This window comes from Microtus pennsylvanicus, chromosome 6 (genome assembly GCF_037038515.1).
Source record: "Microtus pennsylvanicus isolate mMicPen1 chromosome 6, mMicPen1.hap1, whole genome shotgun sequence".
Classification (NCBI taxonomy): Eukaryota; Metazoa; Chordata; class Mammalia; order Rodentia; family Cricetidae; genus Microtus; species Microtus pennsylvanicus.
This window is the reverse complement of record NC_134584.1, coordinates 64,165,580-64,187,629: the sequence shown is the minus strand read 5'-3', so window position 1 is coordinate 64,187,629 and position 22,050 is coordinate 64,165,580. Positions and strand designations below refer to the sequence as shown.

Genomic DNA, 22,050 nt, shown 5'->3' with positions numbered 1-22,050 from the left:
CCTCACCCATCTCCGAGATTCTAGTTTACAGGTTCACTCCTCCTGCCAGACGTGTGCCCAGGCCAACCCACAGGGGGCTCTCCACATATGTCAGTGTCTACACCAACTTCGCAGACACCAACCGAGTGAAGATTGGCAGGTTGGTTTCACTCATATGCCTACTCATAAAAAACTCTTATCTCCTAACACTTGTGGACACTTTTCCTGGATGGATAAAGTTGTTTCCAGCCTCTAGGGAAATAGTAGCTGTGGTGGCTCAGGTACTCCTGGACCACATCATTCCTTGGTTTGGTGTCCCACGAAACATCCAGATGGACAATGGACCAGCCTTCACCTCCAGGGTCATGGAGCTTGTGTCAGAAGCTCTCAACATCTCCCGGAAATTCCACACCCTCTACCACCCACAATCCCCGGGGAAAGGTGGAGAAGGCCAATTGTCTCACCAAGCAACAACTAATCAAACTCTTCATTGAACTCAGGTTATCTTGGCCCTCTTTTCACCCCATTGCCCTTACTCGCCTCAGGCCCACCCCCACATTCTTCTATGGGCCTGAGCCCTTTTGAGCTGCTTTATGGCAGGCCCTTGCTCCTTAACCATCTCCTCCCAATCCAAATTCCTCCACTGGCAGGGTACCAACCCTACCTCTCTCTTTTAAGGTCCCTTTTCTGTTCACATTCTGAGAGTTGTTACCTGCCCTCACACCAGTGGACCCTAATGCTTCTAAACCTGCCCCACTCTCCCCAAGGGACAGAGTACTCCTCAAACAGCTAATTTCTAGGTCTCTCGAACCTTGATGGACAGGACCTCACACGGTAATCCTCACCAACCCCTCAGCTGCCAAGTTCTTAGAACACCCATGCTGGTACCATCTCTCCAGGCTCAAGCAGGCACCTACTCAAGACACTTGGTCTGTCCAGGAGACAGGACATTCCAGCCTCCAGTTTTCCAAGATGCCACAATGAAGGGCCTACCTGCTCCTCATCCTGACACGCTCATCTTTGGTGATTCAAACAAGATGGGTAATAACTATTTTTTCTTAGACACCTGCCTTCTCACCTCCCCCACGGAACAGATGCCTGGTCTCTCTGGGATGACAGTACACGAGATGCTTTTCCAGCCACAGTTCTCACTGAGTGTGGACCCACCAACACCCAGCTCTCCCATTCCCCACATTGCCCCATGCCCGCAGGAAGTAGCCAGACTTGAGTCAAGGCCCCTTTTTCCTAAGAGAGCCTAAATATCACCTCTTCTTCCTGTTACCCCTTATACAAACAGTCTGGAACTTAAGTCCCGGTCTCTGGCCTCCATCTTGGGAGGACCTGTCCCTGTGCCCACCAAGCTTTGACCCCCTCCCTGGAGGAGGGTCAAGATAGTCCGCCAAAATCTTGACAACTCCCCCAATCTAGTTAAACTGCTTCCCCGGAAAGTTCCCTCTTGGTCCCCCTCCCTCCCCCCCATGGTCGTGTTTACAGCTTTCTGGTTCCTCCCCCACCTGGGGGGGCATTCGAGAGTGCAGGAATCCCATTAAACCTGGATATTTTTTAATTTGGCTTGTGATTTGCCTTGATTGGGATTTTTGCATCGGCAGAAAGCTTGCATTGGGAAATTCCTAACACTATCCTATATGTTTCTCTGTTTTATTATTTTCATTTGTGTCTTCATATTCTTTACTATATTCCTAATCCCCACGTCTTTACCATGGCAAGAGGTATTTTTGTCGTGGCTGGTTCCCAACACTTGAAGCAGGAATTAAACAATAGCATGCTTATGTTCCTATCACTACCCCTAACTCTTAGGATCAGGTTTATAGTGGTGATTCAGGAAGTACCTGATGAATGGAATATTAATTTGCATAACTTACTATATAAAATGTTGCAAAGACTTCTTTGCATCCATATTTTAAATAGTCCTAAAACAGAACAAAGTATCAATTTGGGGCAATCACATCAAAATAAAAGATAGTGTTATTTTTTATTGGTCAGCATATTTTATTGTAGTGCTGGGGTCTGAACCCAGGATTTCCCACATTAGACAAGGGCTATACCTCTCGTTCAACATACCCAAGTGCTCTATTCTCGGCTTTCCTTTCATGTATTTTGATACAGAGCCCCACAAAGTTACCAAGGCTGAGCCTGAACTTTCATTTTCCTGCTGCAGCCTTCTGAGTAGCAGGCCTCACACTTAGGCCGCATTAGATGGAAGATATTTTCTTTACCCTTAGTTTTGCTTTGTTTTGGAAAAAGTAAGCATTTGCTATAGATAGCTCCTTTTCTCTTAGTGGTAACTTCAAAGACTAGGGACAAAACTAGAAAAGAATTTTAGAACCAATGTTAATTGTACGACAGAAAAATAAAATCGAAATACATTTAATAGTTTTACAGTATAATATGTAAATATCTTTATAAAACATTAGAAGCCCATGTCAATAGCTAAAGGAATACAGTAACATGTCATACTTCAAAGCATATTATTTTTGTGAGCTTAAGTGTAATTCACTCTTTTCCTTAAAAACAAAAATTTAGATAAGAGTGCCATGCTTGCCAGACAGCCCTAAAACTCATCATATTTAACTTTTCTGACACCAACTCTGTGCTGAGATTATAGGCATTCACCACCACTTCCGGCTTGGCTCTTTTTTTCTGTAACCTCCCTTTGCTGTGTGTCTCTTAAATCAGAAACTATGTGTCAGTGAAATAAAGGCAATAGGTTAAGGAAATTTATACAAGATTTGACATTAAAAATACTCTAAGCTGGGGATGGGGGATGGCCCAGTAGATTAAGCATTTGCCTTTCAAATGTGAGGACCAGCATTAGGATGCCCAGAACTCAAGTGAAAACCTAATGTGCCTGTTGGGCACCTGTAACCCTGCCCATCACTCTGAACACAGAGATAGGGGATCTCCCAATAGGATCCAACAACTATTGGATCTCCCAATAGTTAGCCTAGCAGGAACTGCAGAGCTCTGGTTTCATTCAAATGATGTTTCAATAAATACACTGAAGAGAGATTGTGGAAAACATCTGCCATCAAATTTGAGCTTTTACATATTTATCACACTTGTAAACATGCATACATACATGAACTCAAACCATACATACAAATACACATGCAAAAAGTGATTTCAAATTGCATAAATAAAATCAATACCTTATTCTTCTGGTTCCTCTGCTTCCTTTGATGTGGGAGTGTCATATATCAATCTGTTGATTTCATTGGCTAAGCAATAAAGAAACTGCTAGGCCCATTGGATAGGCCCACCCTTAGGTGGGTGGAGTAAACAGAACAGAATGCCAGGAGGAAGAGGAAGTGAGCTCAGAGACTCGACAGCTCTCCTCTCCGGAGCAGACGCCTTCAGAGAGACACCATGCTGCCTGCTCCAGGGAAGATGCACGCTATGAAGCTCCGACCCAGGATGGACATAGGCTAGAATCTTCCCGGTAAGCGCACCTAGGGGCGCTACACAGATGATTAGAAATGGGCTAAATTAATATGTGAGAATTAGCCTAGAAGAGGCTAGATAGAAATGGGCCAAAGCAGTGTTTAAAAGAATACAGTGTCCGTGTAATTATTTGGGGCATAAGCTAGCCGGGCAGGGCAGGCGGCTGGGGTGTTTGGGGACGCAGCCCCGCCGCCGCTCCTTATTACTACAATTGACGCCCAGACGTGTGGCTAACTGAGTCCACAGAAAGCCTGAGAAAGCTTGGGAAAGAGTAAAGCATGTTTTCTTGATTGTGACAATTTCTCTGGTCTACTTTGCTTGCTAGAGGCAAGCAAGCGCCTCATTTAAGAGAGGCTTCCTGACTCAGCTTCAGCTGCAAAGCCTGCAGCTCATTAAGAGGTCCTGCCACGAAACACTTAAACAGTGTTGATGAAAAGCTGAACGCATGTTTTTCGGTTTTCAGGCGTAGCAGGAAAAAAGCTGCGCCGTTTAAAAATGCCGGCTTTCTGGGCCATCCTGCCAGGGCAAACTCTGACTGTTTGAGGCAGGAGGGCCGGCTACAGAGAGAGGACTTGAGTGTTGTCTGTTGTAGCTCGCTGGCTGGCAGGGACCTTGAAATGCTATAAACATGGCTACAGCCAGTACCTCAGCCAAGAGGCTGAAAAGCTAAGGAATGGGCTACATCTAGCCGGCAAAGCCACGCCTTTAGTCCTACTGATATTGCTTGGTAAATTAAAGCCTCATGTGGTCAGAAAAAGAGAGATATACAATAAAGAGAGATTCAAAGACAAAGAAAATTTCTAAATGGTTTACTGTATGTTAAAAATATATGCAAGCTAAAAGTTGAAGTTCTTAAAGCAAAAAACAAAATAAGGAAGAGAGTTGTTGTGTGTCGTAGTACACACCTTTAATCCCAACACTTGGGAGGCAGAGGGAGATAGACCTCTGTGACTTCAAGGTGTGGTAGTACACGCCTTTAATCCCAGTGCCTAGAAGGCAGAGACGAACAGATCTCTGTGAGTTCAAGGTGTAGTAGCAAACACCTTTAATCCCAATGCGTGGGAGGCAGAGACAGGCGGATCTCTGAGAGTTCAAAGACAGCCTGGTCTACTGGTCTACAGATATACGCTCAAAAAGCAAAAAGTTAACTTAGGAATGTCTCAGCTTAGATTCTTAAGCGCCTAATGATTTAAAGGCGCAAATCAAAAGTGCTCCTGGATAGTAAAAAAATTGCAGATTCACAATAGGACAGATTCAGACCACTAAATGAGTCACACTGTTGGATGAATGTACGTAGGCTTGGGAGAGAGAAGAAAAAGAATATAGAGAATAAAGTTAATGGTTAAAAAAAAAGGTAAAGTCTTTAAAGAGACAGAGTACAGATAGTTATAGATATAAATAAAAATAAGCTGCGTAAAGATGGAAAATTCACAGAGAGTCTGGATTATGTACATTGTGTTTTCTTTAAAATTTTTGACTGTGAAGGAGCTAAGTACAGAGAGACATTTCATTATATGGGCTGCCAAGTGGAACCAGAACGGATATCATGAGGGTATGATTTCAGAATTTGGATCTAAGGATATGATACTTTGGAAAAGAGATTCTTCTTTTGTTTTCACAGAGGATGAGACCCTGTTCATTTCTTCTATTCCGATTTGGTATGATGGACCACGTCCTCCTGAAGGGTTGCTGTGAACATCTTCAGAAAATTGCTTTGCTCAACTGCCAACTGAGATGAAACTAGCACACAGGTTATACCATGAAAGACCTAATTAACGACGCCCCCATTCAGCAGGAAGCAGTTTGGAGAGAAAAAACTGCGCCCATGTTCCCAAATATGGTTTATAAAACGTTCTTTTACATTTAAAGGGGGATATGATATAGACATGAATAATTTGCATTAGTATAGATTTCGCTTTATTGATAAAGATTTACGGTCAATTTTGTTATATGTATAAATGTTTCTGATGGAACTTTACTTGATAACTGTTTTGTTATATGTAATTTTGCTATGTTAAGGTTAAAGCCTTCCTTTTTTTTGTTTAAACAGAAAAAGGGGAAGTGATGTGGGAGTGTCATATATCAATCTGTTGATTTCATTGGCTAAGCAATAAAGAAACTGCTAGGCCCATTGGATAGGCCCACCCTTAGGTGGGTGGAGTAAACAGAACAGAATGCCAGGAGGAAGAGGAAGTGAGCTCAGAGACTCGACAGCTCTCCTCTCCGGAGCAGACGCCTTCAGAGAGACACCATGCTGCCTGCTCCAGGGAAGATGCACGCTATGAAGCTCCGACCCAGGATGGACATAGGCTAGAATCTTCCCGGTAAGCGCACCTAGGGGCGCTACACAGATGATTAGAAATGGGCTAAATTAATATGTGAGAATTAGCCTAGAAGAGGCTAGATAGAAATGGGCCAAAGCAGTGTTTAAAAGAATACAGTGTCCGTGTAATTATTTGGGGCATAAGCTAGCCGGGCAGGGCAGGCGGCTGGGGTGTTTGGGGACGCAGCCCCGCCGTCGCCCCTATTACTACATCCTTGTGTGGTAAGAACACATCATCTCAGATTCTTTAATTTTCTCACAGCATTAGGGTCACTAGGATAAGGCTTTTAAAAATGGGAAGAGTAACACTCGATTTTGTGTTACCCCCTTGGTACAGTTCACATACCACTGCACCATAAGAGAGTCAGGCAAGGGCCTGGAGATTGAAAGAACACACAAAGAGACCTGGGTCAATTGTAAGATCAGCCGAATGTCATTTATTTAACCTTGGGGAAATCCTTGTGTACGTAGCTGCTACACAAGGATTTCTACCCAGGCAGGTGAGAAATTACCACACCAAAGATGGAATCAACAATGCCCTACAGCTAATCACCAGGCAGGCAGAGGGAGCACAGGAACAAACAGAATGTTTTAGCTGGCTGACCAGAAACTGTCCTCAAGATGCACCCCAGGAGCAAGGGTAGACCTAGGCCATACAGGGAAGATTTACCCAAAGGAAAAAAGGAATTCCCATTACTGAGCTCTTGCAAGTTCCTTTAGCAAAGAATGAAGAGCCTTTCTTTGGAGCCCAAAAGGTAACAGTGCTAGTAAGGCAAGATCTCTGATTGCAAGTCTTGGGTTGCAGGCAATATCTGCACTCAAAATACTTAGAATCTGTCTACAACTAATACAAAGCACATTTTAAGAACTGTTGCACAATGACAAATATGTTTATTTTTTAAAACCACTGAAAATTTTACTGTTAATTTCTTACTTCTTGGTGCTGTCTAATTTTCATTCGACATCATTAGTAGTATCTCTGTCACCACGTTGTGAATCTACACTTTCTAGACTAGAGTGTGTTTTGTTTGAATAAGCTCCATTCAGTAGCAGTGAAATGTGATCTAAAGATAAGGTGAGGTGGGTGTGATTATGCATGCTTGAGTTCGCAGAACTTGAGAGGCTTAGAAAGGAGGGTTAGAAAGGAGGGTCGCAAGTTTGAAACCACCCTGAACTAAATAGTGACTTGTTGTACACAGTGAGACGTGTAACGGGGAGCGGGGCAAAATGAGAGGGCAGAAAACTTGACTGCAGTTTATGCCAGTGGGGAGTGGAGTACTTTGCACTCTGCCTTAAAAAAGAAAAAAAAAAGGGATAAAACAAAACAGTGAAGACTTTTGGAACCAATGTAAACTTGACATCTCAAATGCAATTTTGAAAGTCCTAATAACAAAAAACAAAAGGTAAATCTCTTAAACATTATGATAGTTTATTGTAAGATTCGTTTAAAGCAATACTGGAGATGGGAATACCAAGAACTATAAAACTATCTTCCACTTGGTGCTTCAGAGATGGGAATACTAGGAGGAACAGAAAACCACGCAGAGAAAGGTCGTGTTAGCAGGAGCACGAAAACGCATATCCGCCCTCCTCCCCGCTTCCACGGCGCCGGCTTTAGGCCTGAAAGACTTCAGCTTTGGGTGTGCACACACATCCTCTGGGGACCCTGGAACCTCCCCCTCCTTCTCTGTGCTGAGCCCAGTCCGCCCTCCCGCGGCCACGCCCACTTTCTGACTGGGCGAGGCCACACCCCTCAGACTCCCGCCCCGCCCAAGGCCCTGGAGCCCCGAGGCTCCGCCCTCCCGCGCCGCGGAACACCCCCCACGGGCTCCGGAAACGCCTCAGCAGATGCCGGTACGTGACCGTGACGTCACGCGCGCGTCTCTGGTCCTGGTCGCCGTCTTCGCGCGGTCGGGGTCGCGCGTGGCCGCGGTCTCCTGGTGTGTCGCTGTCCCGGTGTCGCTACCCGCTAGGGCTGCACCATGTACCACAGCAGCAGCCAGAAGCGGCACTGGACCTTTGCGAGCGAGGAGCAGCTGGCGCGCCTGCGGGCCGACGCCAACCGTAAATTCAAGTGCAGAGCGGTGGCTAACGGGAAGGTGAGGTCCCGCAGGGCAGGCCCTGCGCCCACGCGAGCGCCTGCAGGAACTTGCGGCCTCTCCTGAAGTCCTCGCTTTGCCTGCAGGCGGGCGGGCAGGGAGCGCGGAGAGCGCTTCTGGCTGGAGCCGGTGCAGACGGACGCGGGACCCAGGCTAGCCGTCACAGGGATGACTAACTCCTGGGAAAAGGCCGCAGTTAAGCCTTGGGGGATGTCGAGTTTGTGCAGGACTCGAACTGGTCACTTGTCCTGCAGGATGTCAGGACAAACCATTCTCAGTAGTTGGCACTGTAGAGGGGCAAAGGATGGTCTGGCAGACACAGCCGCTGGTGCAGAATCGTGGTCATTGTGGGCAAAACTGTACCTGTGCTACAGGGATTGAGGAACGTAGCCAAGGAACTTGTAAACGGAAGCCTAAGGTTGAAACTCATGCCGAAACTGAAGAGAGTCTTTCCAAGACTTGAAATGGGGAAATGATACGTTGGGTTTGCTTTCCATAAACAACCCTCACGCACAAGGTTGCACCAGGAAAGGAAGTAGACAAACCAGTTGAGCATGGTTTGATCTGTGGTCCTCTCCTCAGGTCTTCTTTCTGTTGTACTGACTTAAGGTGACATTATACTAGCTCCGACAGATTTCAAGTAAATAATATTTGCACTCCCAAAACAACGAGGTAGCAAATATACTGAGTCATTTGTTGCTGATTTCTTTAGATTGGGTGACAGAGAGATTGACTGAAAAAATGGGAATTGGGAGATATCTAACCAATGAAAAAAGTATTGATTTACAGATAATGGTATCAGACCTGGGAGCATATAGGTACATGCTCTGCCATGGTTGTTTACAAATATCCAACTGATATTTGGGGAAATTGAGAGATGATGGTGTAAATTCAGGTTATTTATTTTGCTTATTATTTCCTAAAATATTTTGTGTAATGCTTAGCAAACGTACAAAGAGAAAGTGGTGTGAAGTATTTTCCCTTTGTTGAAGATAGAAATCAAATTTAAGCAGGATGGAGAAGACGGTTTTACGGTTAATTCACTGAATTTATGTTGAAATGTTTGCTCTGTTTAAAGGTTCTTCCAAATGATCCAGTGTTTCTTGAGCCTTATGAAGAAATGACACTTTGCAAATACTATGAGAAAAGATTATTGGAATTCTGTTCGGTATTTAAACCAGCAATGCCACGTTCTGTTGTGGTAAGTCATGGTTGTGAATATAATGTTTTAGCAAGCTTGTGAGAACTGAACTCTTCTAAATTTCCTGTTAAATTCTCTCTTTACTCTAGAAGACTCACCTTAGTTGTGCTTAATTTTGTCACATTTTTTTCAAGTAGCAAAATTGTATTTATGTTAGAATTAGGCTTTAGGCTAGAGTAGTCTTAACTATAGAACTAAATGGGCCCCCAACTACATAACAGAAAAAAAAAAAAACAATTGTATCTTCTCATATTGTGGTCCAGTACAGGCATCTCATCAGGAAGTCGCTCTCTTTAGTCTTGACTAGAATCTCAGGCTCCTGCTCTCTCGTGCCTCTAATGTTGGCTCACCTAGTAGACCTCTGCTTCTGAGTGGACAAGAGGGAAGTCTGGAGAAGGCATATCCACTGTTTGAACTCTGGGCTGAAAATCGGCAGACATCCCACTAATTATGTTAATAGACAGAAGCAAGACTGAGGAATGTGGCTTCTGCCTAGGTGCTCATTTCCCTGAGTCAAGGCCTGAACAGTAATGAATCTTAAGTGAAACTTGTCTATGAATCAGTTATAGTTTTTTTGTAAATATTGATATATTCATACATGTATCAATATGAGTGAGAAAAACTGATTTTTGTGAGATTTTTAAATAAAGGCCTTAAATCATAAGTTGCTATATTTTGTGAATAGGGCATCTTCAACGCCATTTCATAGTCTGCTGTACAGTTTGTGACATCCTCATTTTTTGGGGGGAAAAGAAAAGCCATTTTTCTTCTGGCCTTCTTGACTAGAGAAAGTAGAATTGGGATTCAAGTATAACTAGAGCATTTTCAGTTCTGCTCAGGTCAGTGCCTGTTTGAAGCCATCCCTTGCCTTCCAGCTGCAACTCCTACCCCAAGACCTTTTGAAACTTTCATTAGAAGTTGTTAGAGCTTTATCTTTTGGCTTATTACTGGTTTCTTGGCAAGATAGTCTCAGGTCACATCAGCCTTGAGTTCATTATGTTCCAGAGAACTACCTTGAACTTGTGATTCCATCCCTTCAACCTAACTGCCAATCTGGTATTATGTAGTACTGGAGTGCATGCATGCTGGTAGGCACACTACCAACTGAGCTGTATCACAGGCTCAAATGGCTCGGGATTATTAGTTTATATGGTTCTGAGTGTTGTGTTTCCTACTAGAGAGGGTGGTCAGTGGTGAGAAGGAATAAGTAACTGGTATTAAAAAGCTAAACAACAAAGAAATAAAAAAGCTGGTGTTAAGGCTTGCTCTCTAAAGCACCTTTGCCTTGCTTATTACTCTCATGGCTAGTTAGTTGTAAAGATCAAGTATTAAAGGCTGTTTTTAAAGTGAATGAATAGAGAAGAACTACTTAAGATCCTCCATTTTTATAGTAGAAAAAAAATGGAAGAATATTAAATACACATATTTATAGTTTATTTTTAAGTTGCAGACTTATCTGAGAGATGAAACAGTCATGAACAGTATTAGATACAATTGATTAGTTTCTATAATGAAATTTGGATTTTGTCTTTTTCATTATAAGAGCTGTAGAATTAGGTGGTAGGATTAAATTATCTCTTTGGGTCAAGCAATTCTTGAATGAATGTTACAAAATTTGTCTATACAATGAATACAAATTTTGTTGTTTAACATAAATTGATAGCAAATTTTAGTGAAGGATTTTTACTGTTATCAGTTAAATAAATGGTTAGTTTACTGTTTTGTCATGTGATAATAGTTGAAGCTTCAGGTAGTTCTTAGTTAAGTATAGCCTCTGACCTTTGATAAATGTCTGAATAAATCAGATAACTTGTGATATTACTTTATAGAGATAGCAGTATTTTACTAATGTGTTGTAAGGATTGGAGTATATTGGTGTTTTGAGATTCACACAGTGAGCTTCCTTATTGGATGGGATGTATCAGGTGACACGAGGTGCTGCAGGTTGGCAGCAGTCGTCCTGGCTCCCCACAGATCTGGAGTGACAGTCATTTTATTCTGTTAGCAGGTTTTCAAGATTGGGTAACCTGTGATCACTTATTTTAATGCTTAAATTTTTCTGATTTTAAGTATTCATGTTGCTCTGAATTCTGACAAACATACATACACACACACACACATACACTCTTAAATTCAGTGACTGCAGAAAGGATTGTTCTTCGTAGGCTGGGGACAAGTAGCTGAAACATAAAAGAGGCTCTTTTGATTGTGGTGTTTTTGTTGTATTGCGTCCCAGTTTATTTTATACAAGCAAAATTCAGAAGTATTGGTGTGGAGAACCTTTTCAAGTAAGCCTCCTGAGCATGAGTCAGTAATTTTTTCAAAATTTAACGTGGACCATGTAAGTAGATCCTGCTTTTATAGATGCGTATATTTCTTTCTTTTAATCTTAGGGTACAGCTTGTATGTATTTCAAGCGTTTTTATCTTAATAATTCAGTAATGGAATATCACCCCCGGATAATAATGTGAGTATAAATTTGTCTTTTTGTTTTCATTGAAGATGTTTATAATGTGTGGACATTTGTCTGTGGGAATTATATGAGTTTATTGACTTAATTAAGGCCAGTTTAGTCTTGATTTTTTTTTTTTCCTATTTGAGTGTAAGGTCTCCTTCCTTGCCATTATCTTCTATGTTGCTAATGGCATTTGAACTGCTATTTGTCTACCATTCACAGAATTTTTCTTAAACCTAGCAATTTTGCTAATACCACTGTCAATGGCATCTTTATGCTCCCGATTGTTCAGGCTAAGAATCTTTTGTGGTAATTACTTTCTCCACTCTCATCAGTTTATCGATCCTGTAGCTTCATATCAATTTTGGTTAAGAAAATTTGGTTTCTTCTCTTTGCTAAGCATTATACTTACTAAAGATAAGTACAGAATTAGTATAGGACTCATCACCGAATTTGCTGTCATTCATGCTTCTGTTTTTTTTTTTTTCACTCTATTCTCACCACCTTTATTCTGTGTACTCTATTTTCCCACTCTATTCTCACCACCTTTATTCTGTGTACTCTATTTTCCCACTCTATTCTCACCACCTTTATTCTGTGTACTCTATTTTCCCACTCCATTCTCACCATCTTTATTCTGTGTACTCTATTTTCCCACTCCATTCTCACCACCTTTATTCTGTGTACTCTATTTTCCCACTCTATTCTCACCACCTTTATTCTGTGTACTCTATTTTCCCACTTTATTCTCAGGCCTTTATTCTTACTAGCTTCTGAAAGCTGTGAGCAGTAGCCTTCCTACTAGTTACCCTCTCTGACCTAAATTTAGTACTCAGGTGCATTTCCTGCTTGTCCATAAACTGGTAACTCTACTCAAAGAATTTGAGACGTCTACTGACGACCTTCTGCAATGTTAATTATGTTACCTGTCTTCTTTGGTCACAAGGTACATACATGTGTACTATTCTGTTTTTAAATTAACTCTTCATTTATATTTCTTGATACACACTACTTTTATTCTTTATTTTGTTCTAAGTTTCTGTCTGAATTTTATGAAGTTAATATTGACTAAATGCTGTAGCAGTATTAGATGATGGCTCTACTTAACTTACCATTTCTCTTAAGTCTCCTAATGAATAAAAGTTTGAAGAGGAACTCATTTTTAACTTACATTTCCTTTTTTTAATGTCCTGCAGTGTCTAGCATAGTCGCATGTAAATATTAAACAATGTACAAAGTACTTTAAGGAATATTTACATATTTCTGCCCTCCATTATTTCTTCATGTAGGCTCACTTGTGCATTTTTGGCCTGCAAAGTAGATGAATTCAATGTGTCTAGTCCTCAGTTTGTTGGAAATCTTCGAGAGAGTCCCCTTGGGCAGGAGAAAGCACTGGAACAAATTTTGGAATATGAACTACTACTTATACAGCAGCTTAATTTTCACCTTATCGTCCACAATCCGTATCGACCGTTTGAAGGCTTCCTCATTGATATAAAGGTAAACTTACTGATAGGAAATGAGCTAATATATGTACTCCTTTGTTATTCTTTGCTAAGAAGAACTGAAAACTAACTAGTAATATTCTAAATGGCACAGTATATTTGCAACTTGAGAGTCTGTGCTGGCTCTTCTAGGGTAATAGTATTTAAACTTTAATGTGCCTTAGCGTCCACCTGAAGAGTTTGTTATCTTAGATTGTTAGATAGGAATTTCCAGGTTTCTGGTTTATTGATCTGTTGTAGGAGATTGGGAGTTTATAGTAATGCTCTTAAAGAATTATGGTAATTCTTCTAATTGATGTATATTTTAATAGATCTGGGCCTAGAGACTTACAGAACCTTTAAAAGGTACCAACCTGAAACTAAATTATAAATGGCTCCTATTTTTAATGTTTTATGAACTTAGGTCACAAACATAAGCACCAAAATTATAAGTAAATAGCTGGGTCCTCGGGAAGTTTAGGCTGCAGGATCACTTGAACCTGGAAGTGTGAGACTAGCCTGGCAGTGTAGTGATACTGCACCACTAAACATGCAGCACAGATAAGTGCATGTGCATGTTTTATGTATTTATATGTGCCATGTATTGATACATAGGTAAATATTGTCATAGTCAACTTAACTTGTTGAAAAGTCTAAGTAAGGTTGAAGAGAAGTCAAGAGCTGGTTTTTCTCAGTTAAGCAGCTATGGATATTGTTTATACGTTTATATGCTAAATATGTTTGAACATTCAGCCTAGAAACAAGACAGTACATGACAACTTTCATAGGCCTTACAGTTTAGTGTGTTAGATAGCTATTAGTTCACTAAATTTTATAGAGGGAAATGTAAATACTCTATAAGAAGATGGCCAATTGAAAGGCAAGGAAGACATTGTTGAGAAAGCATCACTTGAAGTGAAATTCAAATCAAGATTAGGAATCAGGTGCCAAAAGAACATCCCACCAGAGACCTTCCTAGTGGATCCTTCACTGGCATTAGAACCTAAGGACAAGCAGGCAAGAAAGAGTAATGCGCGAATCAATCCCATACCAGTTTGGATTCACAGGGGTATTTATTTTAGGGGCAAACTTACAGAACACGGTCAGTCAGACTCGCTGGTGCAAGAGCCGGAACCAAGGGAGCTGAGGCTTGCCGCTCTTTTTTAGAGCAATAGGCCACGCCCCAGTGGGCTGGTATTTCAGTGGCTGAAGGAGCGGAAGGTGCTCCTGCAGCAAAAGAGGGCCTTCTTTCTTCCACGTCCTGTAAAGGATTCCAGCAGAAGGCGTGACACCGATTAGGAGCAGATCTTTCCACCTTAAAAGATCTGGTAAAGGTGTATCTTCTTCCTTCAGAAGTCTGGATTAGACGGGGATCTTCCCCCTTCAAACGATTTCATTAAGCAGAAATCCCTGACTGGTGCGCCCAGCCATTTTTGGCTTCATTTAATTCCTGATGTAGTCAAAACAGCCATCACAGCGTCTGATAAGATTGGACATCTTTATGTGTCATGCATTGTGCAGAGAGGGGTAACAGTGAGGACTGCTCATGGGAAACATTTAAAGGGCAGCTGAGCAGTGAAGAGACTCCTAAGGGACTACACTCTATACGGAAAACAAAGGGAGTAGAGTGTGCTTTTGTAAGAAAGCTCATCAGCTTTCTAATTCTGCTCAGATCAGGCAAAGAAAAAGTAGGTTAATAATGTTTGCTGAGTTTAGTACCAGAAAGGTCATTTATGATTTTGTTGAAATTTGTCTTTGAAGTGTAGAAGGAAAAGAAGAAGATTGGTGGCTTTGTGGGAATAAATTGAAAGAGAACAGACTGTAGAGATGGTTTACCAGTAAAGAGACTGCACAGGGTTCAATTTCCAGCACCTACATGGCAGCTCATAGTTGCCTATAATTCCAGTTCCAAGGGACCCAGTGCCTTCTTCTGTTCCTCTTGAGCATCAGGCATGCATGTAGTGCACAGACATACATGCAGGCAAATACCTATACACGCCATATGCATCAAAGTAAATAAAATTTAAAAAAATTATAACGAAAAGAAAGGAGAGTCCCAGAACTCAGAATTGTGTCTGGCCAACTTGGGCTACATAGTAAGATCCTGTCCAGGAAGGGGAAAATAGGGGGAAAAAAGTGTGTTTATTATGTTTTCTTAATGACTACATATACTTTGAGACACTAGATGAATATGTTATTGTGTGAATTATATCACTGTCTTCCACCTTTACTTATTGTCCTTGGCTAAGTGCTACATGCATGGAGCAGTCATATGTTCTCATAACAGTGGCTTCTATTACTCAATTATGGGCCTGCATGATGTATTTTATAATTAGAGTTATTGTTAGTAAGTAGAATATGCTCTAAAATAGTAATTTACAATATATAGTGCAGCAGTAACATAGACCAGTAACATAGTTGCTTATCATTTTTCAGAATTTTGTAATGTACATACTTGTGTCTTATGCTGAATTGTAGTATTGTTTGCACAAGTATCACTACAAACGTACTTGTTATGGATGTGAAATCACTAAATAGTAGGAAATGTTCAGCTGCATTAGAGCCTTGTAGAACTCATGTCTCTTACTATTAAAAGAAAAATTTGTTTTGTGCTCTAGAGATGGATACTTTGTATTGGTATGGATCTTGGTTTATTGATACAAGTTTTAGGTCAATTTTGTTATATGTAATTTCTGCTCTTGATTAAGGCATTGTATTTGTGCAGTTCATTTAAAAATGCAATGTATAAATTAAGAAATACAGGATAATAGATAATCATCTGTAATAGTCAAGATTAAAGTCATGTTAGGTTTTCTAGATAGAGATTGATTTCAGTTAGTTAGGTATTCTTCAAATCTTTCAGAGACCTTCAGAATATGGCATTCAAATGTTTTAAGAACTTAGGACTTTTCATAACAATGAGACACATCTGCTCCTAGCAGCAACAATCTACTTCAAGAGGAAGATGGGCATCAAAGAGTCTCCTTATAGAGTTTGCTAGCCATTTGGGCAAGAAACTGCTCTTGCCTGGACTGTTTGATGAACTGAACGTGCAGGACCCACAGAGATGACTGCTAAACTTGTCTAAAGGTGAGATAATCCTTCGAGGCTCCTGCTTCATAAAAGAGTCCACTAGACATTCTACAAGACTCAGAAAAATATGACTGGCAAACTGCCAATATAGATGGAACTGTCTTTGAAATTTCCTGCTTAATGGAAAAGTCTGCTGGATATTATGGGCCTGTGGGCTGAGGATGGATGCCCCAACGGTACAGAAGAAGTTTGGGTGACTGTCCAGGCAGCGAGATGTCTCTTGTCAATTTTGTAGCACAAAACTTGCATACATAACTTCATTAAACAGTTTATCTTTGAAGTGGAAAGAGGTAAGATGGAAGAAATACTGACTATAAAAGTGTTTAGTTTTGCAGAAAAGAATCGACACGTTTCAATACTGATCCAAGGAGGTAGTAATAAAAAAAAAAAGACTAAGGAGGAAGCAGAGACCATATAATAGAGCTATGGATTCTTTATGAACAATATACAGGAGATAAGCATGGGGTTTGAAACGGTACAGTTAGCCTTAGAAAGGTGGACAAGCTTTTGTGTTGACATGAGAAAGGGAGAGTCTGGATGAAGATGCTGTTGTATCTGGGGATTTGGTGGAAATAGTGCTTTTCCTTTTTAAATGCAGAGATAATTTTCCACAGAATGGTGGATTTAAGGTCTAGTAAAGACATTAAGGTAGAAAATACTGACCATCATCAGTAACAAATGAAAGAACAAATTTTCTAGGACAACATTATATTGGTAGACAAAGCTGAGAGACGTATCAAGATGAGAGAATTTGGGTTTATAGTAGTATCCCAAAACCGCTTTTGTAGAGTTTTCTGGCAGTGCCAAGAAATCAAAAGTATAGCAATTGGATTCATGTACTGTTGAAATTGGTGCTAGCTGCCTTTCCAGAGGAACTGAGCTTAGTTCCCAGCACCCACATCTGGTGGTTCAAAATTGACTGTTACTCCAGCTGCCGGAGATCCAACACAACACCCTTTTCTGTTTCTGTGGGCACTGTGCATGATGCATGCACTCACACAAACACAGATGAAAGTAAAAATGAATCTTTAAAAGTACAGGAAAGAAGTGATTGAAGACTCTGATAAGTGAGATCAGGTAGAAGGATTCATACCCCAATGGTCTGAGGTTTGCAAGAACAACATGAAAAAAATAAGCAGAATCCTGAGAAAACGGGGCATCTGCAGTCGGAATGGAGTGGTTCCATTATTTCAGGGTCAGACATTTGGGGGAAATGACTTGGCCATGTGTGGCTCCACATTTGAACCTGATATTTACAGGTTGTCTTACTGCTTCAGGACTTGACTATAAGCATCTCAAATCAGTCTGAGGGATTGAGACTTCAGTAATTGACAGGTGCTATAAGGTCTCAGGTTTCGTGTGTATAGTCTAAACACATTTCTTTAGCTATTTGGGAAGGCTGATGGATCCAAAATCATTTCCATTTATTTTCCTCAACAGTATACATTAGGACAAATTTTCTACGATAGTGATAAGGTACAACGGTTCCTAATTTGACATTACAATTGCCTGTATTGCCTGGTTCGACTTTACCTGAAAGTAATATATCTTGGATCTGCCTTGAATGCAGTAGAAACTCTAGGAGCCTACTCATCTAACTTTGAAAAGGACTAAATTTGAGAATAGTATTAAGTATTACTGTCTTGAAGCATGTGTTTCTGTTTTTTTCTTAGAGGCATATATTTCTAATCATGGTTCTGGTTCCAAAAGTGTTTGAAAGCCATATCAGAGAAAACAGAATGAAATGTTGAGAATTTGATGTCTGTAATTAAGCTACATTCAATTAGTACATACAAACAATCTAACAATGAAAGATTAGTTTTTGGGACATAGGAAAGGAACTACTTTCAATAATCATTCTTTATTAAGCCTCTGCTAGTTGCTGTATGTTTTTTAATGGTTATTGATCTTCAGTAAACTCTCAGAAATTGTGACATCTGTATACTTTCTTTCTAGACTCGATACCCCATGTTGGAGAATCCAGAGATTCTGAGGAAAACAGCTGATGATTTTCTTAGTAGAATTGCATTGACAGATGCGTATCTTTTATACACACCTTCACAAATTGCCCTGACTGCCATTTTATCAAGTGCCTCTAGGGCTGGAATTACTATGGAAAGGTATCGATTTGTTTACGTTAATTCAAATTTAAGTTTTACATCTTCGTAGAGTCTTGAGTTTTTAAGTAGGGTTCATTAGATAATTGTCTTTGTATATGTCTTATATCAGCTAAGTTTCATGACTGAAGAAATGAAATTGCCTTTAAAAAGGTATTTAATAAAGTACTGTTGATTTAAGAGAACACATTTCTGACTAAGGTAGAAGCGAAACAGGTAGTTTTGGAAGACAACTATAGCTGTATGACAGATTTTCAAGTTGATGAACTTGTAAATGCAGCAATCCTGCTTTGTTGTATCTGTCGTGTGTTGGAGAGCATGTGTAACACATCCAGTAAGGATTTGTAGAAATAATGTCTTAGGGTGTATCCACATGAACACTGAAGTTAGCCATAGATAATGTGCAGTAAGGATTTGTAGAAGTAATGTCTTAGGATGTATCCACATGAACACTGAAGTTAGCCATAGATAATGTGCAGTAAGAATTTGTAGAAGTAATGTCTTAGGGTGTATCCAGATGAACACTGAAGTTAGCTGTAAATAATGTGCAGCACACACACAGACGCAGACATTCCCGTGAGTACTTTATGGGAATTAAATGCACTTGGTTTTTAATATTATCTTATGCATATATTAATTCTTAAACCTGTAACAGTACTTTTGGTATATTACTAGAGAGCTAGAAGAATAGTAAATTAGAAATATTACATTCATTATTTTCCAAATTATAATACTTTTTATTGTTTATAATTTCTTATGACAATGTTTTTATTTCATTTTTATAAATAGCTGAAGGAGGTAAAATTTTCTAAGCTTAAACTATCTTATATACTTACAGTTTCAAAATACAGTAGTAAGACAGTAGCAAACATGAACAGATGTAATTTAGTTTTTGGCCTCTCTCATTGGGAATATTTCTTATCATTATAGAAGTACCAATATTCCTGACCCTCAGATACCATATTTTATGTAAGGCAGCATATATACCAAGCTAGCTTTTTATAACTTAGTTACAAATTTTGAAACACATTTGCCTCTAGGGTAAGGGATTGTGACCACCTTCTAACTGTGTACATGAAAATATATGCCATGAGTAGCCATGCCTATGAAGACAAAAGGGTGGCAGATCGCTAGAGTTAGAGTTAGGTAGTCATGAGCTACCAGGTATGAGTTCTGGGAACCAGACTTGAGTCTCTAGAAGAGCAGGATATGCTGTTAAACATTGAGATATCTCTTCAGCCCCAAGTACAACTCTGTGTAGATTTAATCCTATAGTGAGTTATATCCCATTTATTTACTAAGCAAACGTTTAGTGAGCTTCTGCTATGTTACACTTAGGTACAAGAATAAAACCGTGCATTAAATAGGAAAGACATCCATGTCAATAGTTGACTTGTCTTCTTAGGTGTGGAGCCTCTGTAAGAGATAGCTTATCTTTAATTTCAGCCTGTAGTAGATGGAAACAGGAATGTCAGGAGTTAAAGGTTGTCTTCAAAAGCTATAATGAGTTCTAACTGGGCTACATGAGACCCTGTTTAAAAAAAAAATTAGAATGATATAAAACTGAAAGAATAAAAAGAAACACAAGGAAAATGGCAAATGTATAACAAGACAGGAATAAGGAAATTAGTTAATATGTACCATAATTACCCAAACCAAAGTTTCATATATAGTTTAATCTAGATAGTTTAAGATACTGCAATAACAGTTCTTAAAACTCTTTATTTATAACCTATTTATCTGGGAGAAAAAAATACTTTTCATATTTATGTCTAAAGATATAGGATCATTTGGGATTATAGCACCTATACATGATGTATTTGCATGTAAAATTTCAGAGGAACTAAAATTTAAACAAAATGTAATTAGGGTTTATAAAAACATTCGTAGAAAGATTTTAACATGTTTGCTTTGGACTTGATAAGATGTAATAGAATTACAAAGCATAAGATGATATCTTGTATATAGATTTCTTGTTAATGCTCAAATCCAGCCACAGGTAGAGTGACATTGTTACTAAGGGGGACCATATTCTGTATCTTCTAGCTTTGATCTTAGTTAATCTGTCTACAGCTCACACTCCTCATGAATCACATAAAGTTAGGCTGAGAGAATGCCTATATCGAACATTTAATATAAAACGATACATATTGGTCATTAGTACTGTTATCTTATCTCTGAAAGGTTATACATAATAAAATTTAAATAAACTTTGAACAGTACACATCTCTTAAGCAAAAAATGATAGTAAATCTTTCAGACTATAATAGCTGTAGGTTTTAGTACTGTGGAGTTTTCCAATATTATGTAATATTTTTAAGTAGTTTTAAAACTGTACTTGATGAAATAAACATGGAGGAAAATAATTTATGCCTTGTCTTTTCAATGTGCTGTATGATTTCATTGAGTTAAAATGCCGTTTTTTCCCTTCAATAGCTATTTATCAGAGAGTCTGATGCTGAGAGAAAATAGAACTTGCCTGTCACAGTTCCTGGATATAATGAAAAGTAAGTGCTATTACAGAGCTGCTCTCTAAGTAAATGTTTTGGTATTTAATGTGCAGTGGTAGATTGTTGTTTACATTTACTTTTATTGAATTACTGTGTCATGATGCCTTGAAGATACACTGGTGAGAATAAATAAAAGGTATATGGAAGGAAATCCTTTTTATATGTAAAAGGAGAATTTGACTATCAGATTTAGAAAAGACCTAGTCAAAACAAGGTTCTTTTAAAAGTTTCTCCAAATATGTGAGAGACATTCAGACCCAAGGGAACTAACTACAAAGTAAGTTTACAAAATGACAGATACTAACTAGTTAATATTTTGTTACTGATGCAAAGGCAGTCATTTTCAAGTGGAGTTGAGAGGGATGAAGTGTCAATTTCAGAAGACACTGACTGTTACAGCTTAGAGTTTGATAAAAATGTAGCTTGTCAGATGAGCCTGGATTAGGGTTTGGTGGTGGAGCTCATCCGGCATGTTCCAATTTTGGTTCAGACCCTAGCACCAAAACAACAACAACAACAACAAAATCACTACCACCACCACCACAACAACAAAATAAACATGACGGGTGCTGCTAAAACAGTGGCCCCAAAAGGAGGTCTATGTCTTATCTTTGGAACCTGTACTTGTTGCCGTAAACGAGAGTTGACGTTGTAAATGCTAGTATCAAAAGCTGCGGGTGGTGACTTGAGTTACTGAAGAGATGAATCCTCATGAACAAAAGGTAGAAAGAAACTTGAGACAGCCATAAAAAAAGTGTCATGACAGCAAGAGAAGTGCAGTCTTGGCCTTAAAAACTGTAGCAGCCTAACCAAAAAAAAAAAAAAAAAAAAAAACAGAGTGCTGGCAGTCACCAGAAATGAACAAACAGAATAGATTTTTATCAGTGCCTCCAGGCAGAATTTAGCTCATTGCCAATACTATGATTTTGACTCAGAGAAACAGATTTCAGATTCCTGGACTCTATAAAGGGTGAGAGAATACATTTCATTTTTTAAATACATGAACTTAGTGATAATTTTAATAGTAGCCTTGGGAAACTTTTTAGAAAGACATTGATAACACATACTAAAAACTTAGTAGTGCTGGTGTTGAGAAATCAGCTTTAGAAATTCTGATTAGAATTTCTGCTTGATTGACCGGCGCATAATACACACACAAAAAAAACACATATATAGTATGTGTATACTATATATATATCACTTATATATGTTTTTGAGAATGTAGCCCAGGCTGGACCTAAGCTTGGAATCTCTTGCCTCTATCTCGTGAGAGCCGAGATTGTAGAATATGCCACCATACTCAGTTCTTCGTTACCTGTCTTGGCAA

The 22,050-nt window shown here is 39.6% G+C and overlaps 1 protein-coding gene across 3 annotated transcripts in view; it reads left to right on the top strand.

Moving 5' to 3' along the window:
* Positions 1-7,607: 7,607 nt before the first annotated feature.
* The window catches only part of Ccnh (cyclin H), a 46,981-nt gene continuing 32,538 nt past the window's right edge, over positions 7,608-22,050 (top strand). For all 3 annotated transcript variants that reach the window (XR_012910903.1, XM_075976368.1, XM_075976367.1), the window contains exons 1-6: positions 7,608-7,863; positions 8,942-9,064; positions 11,458-11,531; positions 12,809-13,019; positions 18,053-18,216; positions 20,650-20,720. Coding sequence is in view for 2 of the 3 variants with exons in the window: in XM_075976368.1 (XP_075832483.1) it covers positions 7,747-7,863; positions 8,942-9,064; positions 11,458-11,531; positions 12,809-13,019; positions 18,053-18,216; positions 20,650-20,720 (760 nt within the window). In the remaining variant the exon portion in view is untranslated. The remainder of the gene's footprint in view (positions 7,864-8,941; positions 9,065-11,457; positions 11,532-12,808; positions 13,020-18,052; positions 18,217-20,649; positions 20,721-22,050) is intronic.